This window comes from Schistosoma mansoni, chromosome 1 (assembly GCF_000237925.1).
Source record: "Schistosoma mansoni strain Puerto Rico chromosome 1, complete genome".
In the NCBI taxonomy this organism is placed as follows: Eukaryota; Metazoa; Platyhelminthes; class Trematoda; order Strigeidida; family Schistosomatidae; genus Schistosoma; species Schistosoma mansoni.
In genome coordinates this window covers 31,797,498-31,800,174 of record NC_031495.1, presented here as the reverse complement: position 1 = coordinate 31,800,174, position 2,677 = coordinate 31,797,498, and the positions used below count along the sequence as shown (strand labels likewise).

The 2,677-nt window shown below is 37.9% G+C and overlaps 1 protein-coding gene across 1 annotated transcript; it reads right to left on the bottom strand.

The window, feature by feature from the left end:
• Positions 1 to 44: 44 nt before the first annotated feature.
• On the bottom strand, positions 45 to 1,742 carry Smp_109240 (hypothetical protein; the record flags this gene model as incomplete). Its single annotated transcript, XM_018794066.1, is given in 2 exon segments — positions 45 to 392; positions 396 to 1,742. Coding segments are annotated over 2 exon segments (1,695 nt in total).
• Between the last annotated feature and the right edge of the window lie 935 nt (positions 1,743 to 2,677).

Genomic DNA, 2,677 nt, shown 5'->3' with positions numbered 1-2,677 from the left:
TATAAGACTAAATATAACATAACAGGAAATTTAAGGAAATACAATTACATAACAGTGTGCAACAAAGGGACAATAACCAAACGATTAACACAATTAATAGACATACATTTACAGTCAACATCACGAATAGAAACCCAACTGTAAGCACTGCTAACTACGGAGCATTTAAATATTCCTATATCAGTGGAAGGAAATGGATCTGTAAAGTAATTTTGTGGGTCAGTAAATTGCCTGAATTTTAATAGTCCACTATCCTGAATATCAGTATACAATCCCGGCTTTCCGTTTACTACTACAACGTTATCAGGCTGAAATGAATTTATTTGGCTATTCCTAAACATTATTACTTGCTTGCGTGAGTCAGCCTTACCTATCACTGGGTTATCATTAGTCTAAATGTCAACCTGGAGCCTATCGCAGAAAGACATTTGTTCCGCATAACGCTGAGCTGCTTGCTTAGCCACGGAATACCCACTGTGTACGGATTCCTTAATTTGCCTCATATAAGACTCGAATGGGAATGCTGAGTAGCTATCTAACGGTCCATGTGCTAGAACATCGTCAGGAAGATGCTGTAGCGAATGCACATTATATACTAAGTTCTCACATCCGTAACACCATTCATATTCTCTTAGAAAATTCCTTAAATCCATCCTGACAGATTCTGTAACCCTATTATAAAACTGAGGATGTGCAAGCAAGTACATAGACAAAGCAAGACATTTAAAATTTATATACAAAGGTTCAGGCAGAATATTTTGAAGAATAACCGGGCCTAAATATAGAAGAAACAACCTACACTCTGACGCTTTCCATACGGATACGTAGTCTAATGTTCGACATTTACGCGGAAAGTCAGAGGGAGTACTTTCTACGCACCGAGATATCAACTTATTTATGGTCCTAATTACACATGAGTTCATGTTCTTTAGCCTCCTGTGTCCTAATTCTATCCAGAGAGTCACAAGTTTCTTTGTGACACCTAAGTAAACCATGTGCATGGGATCTAAGGGGAAAGTTAATATCATGTCTATTGGTAGACTTTCGAATAAAGAATGTCCTTTATGGTGAATATATTGTGTCTGATTCCTGAAACTGTCGTCAGTTCTTAACGTATATTCACCGTTTGGGAAAGTCATCTTTCCATCAAGTCGTCTACCATTAACAACGCACCGGTCGCAACCTGCCTTTCCGTTGTGATTAACAGTGTACCTAACATCAGAACGAGCCGGTGCATCACATATTACTGCAGTTAACTTAATAGCAATGTATTTATTGAACCTTACACTTAATAGACCCGTTTCAGTCATCTCTTTTATTTCAGAAATAGTATCGGCAGAAATTTCGTTGAATCGTGCCGGCTTAGTATTCCCTCCGTAGATCCCTATCATGAAAACATCACTAAGTCTAGGGGCAACGATCCTTCCTAATACAGGCCACAAATGTTGATTGGAGCTCCTTGACATGGAAAGCCCATCTACATTAATATACAATTGCAGAGTGTCAAAATCACAAGTACACAACCAATGTTCAACATATCTTAGGAGGTTGGTTTTCAATCCAAGATGGTAGTAAACCCCAATGCTGATGGACTTCGGTTGTACACTAGTGCACGTCCTCAAGAGACTTCTAATGCTCGTCGGCAAGTCTGGTACGATAAGGCGAAATTCATTCAGAACCCTGTCTGCATCCCGGATACTCAGAGAGGTGGATGTCATTAAATGCATTAATATCCTGTTCATCTTCTTTTTACGATTCAAAGGCTTTTCACAGGGCAAATCGACGGTAGAACATCCTATAAGAAATTTATTAACGTATGAACTTCATACACGTACCATTATCTTCCAGAAGCCTTTCATTGGTACAGCTTGTGGAAGGTAATACAGTTGAAGGAATCTCATGAAAATTACTTTCTCTGTCAACTGACATAGTTTCTACATATATAGGTGTTAAAGTCAGTTACCTGTAGTTGTGCTCTCAATAGCAAAGTTACTAAACGAAAGCAAGTCATGTCTCCTCAGAAAATCCGTACGTAATTTATTCCAACGTCTGTTATAAGTAGATCTATGACATCCGAGGACTCTTGACAAGTTCACGGTTGCCCTACGTCTACGAGCCCTTTCACTGACTTGGCTTAAACTCATGTTATTAGACTAACAACATAAACAGTTAGAGGGAACTAACAAGACAGAGAGCACGTCACTCACATGCATCGTGTAAGTAATTTGTGATGGCGGCCAACCATGTCGGAACACCTTAGCTAAACAACAGAAAAAATAAGTACAAATGCATCACATACAAAAGCCTGTGTCCGTATTTTATTGCATGAGTAATAATGATGAAATTCATAAATTTAATGTGATAATTCTTTATTTTTCACATACTCAGCAAAATGTTGTTTTTTATTGCGGTTCATTCAAATGCTATACGTTACGACAAATTGTCTACAAATATCCCCCAAATATACGACGTAAGGGGGAGAAATCGACTTTTCCCCTGTTCAGATAGAGATTTGAATCTAGTACACTTCACTTCGAACACCAATGTGTTATCCACTAAGTTACTGAGTTTATATAGCTACTAAATTGTTCAACGAGTATGAAGTTACGCATGAAATAGTTTCAATTATCCCACTGTGATAGGAATCACTTCATTTAAATAATCTAAAATTCTGAGT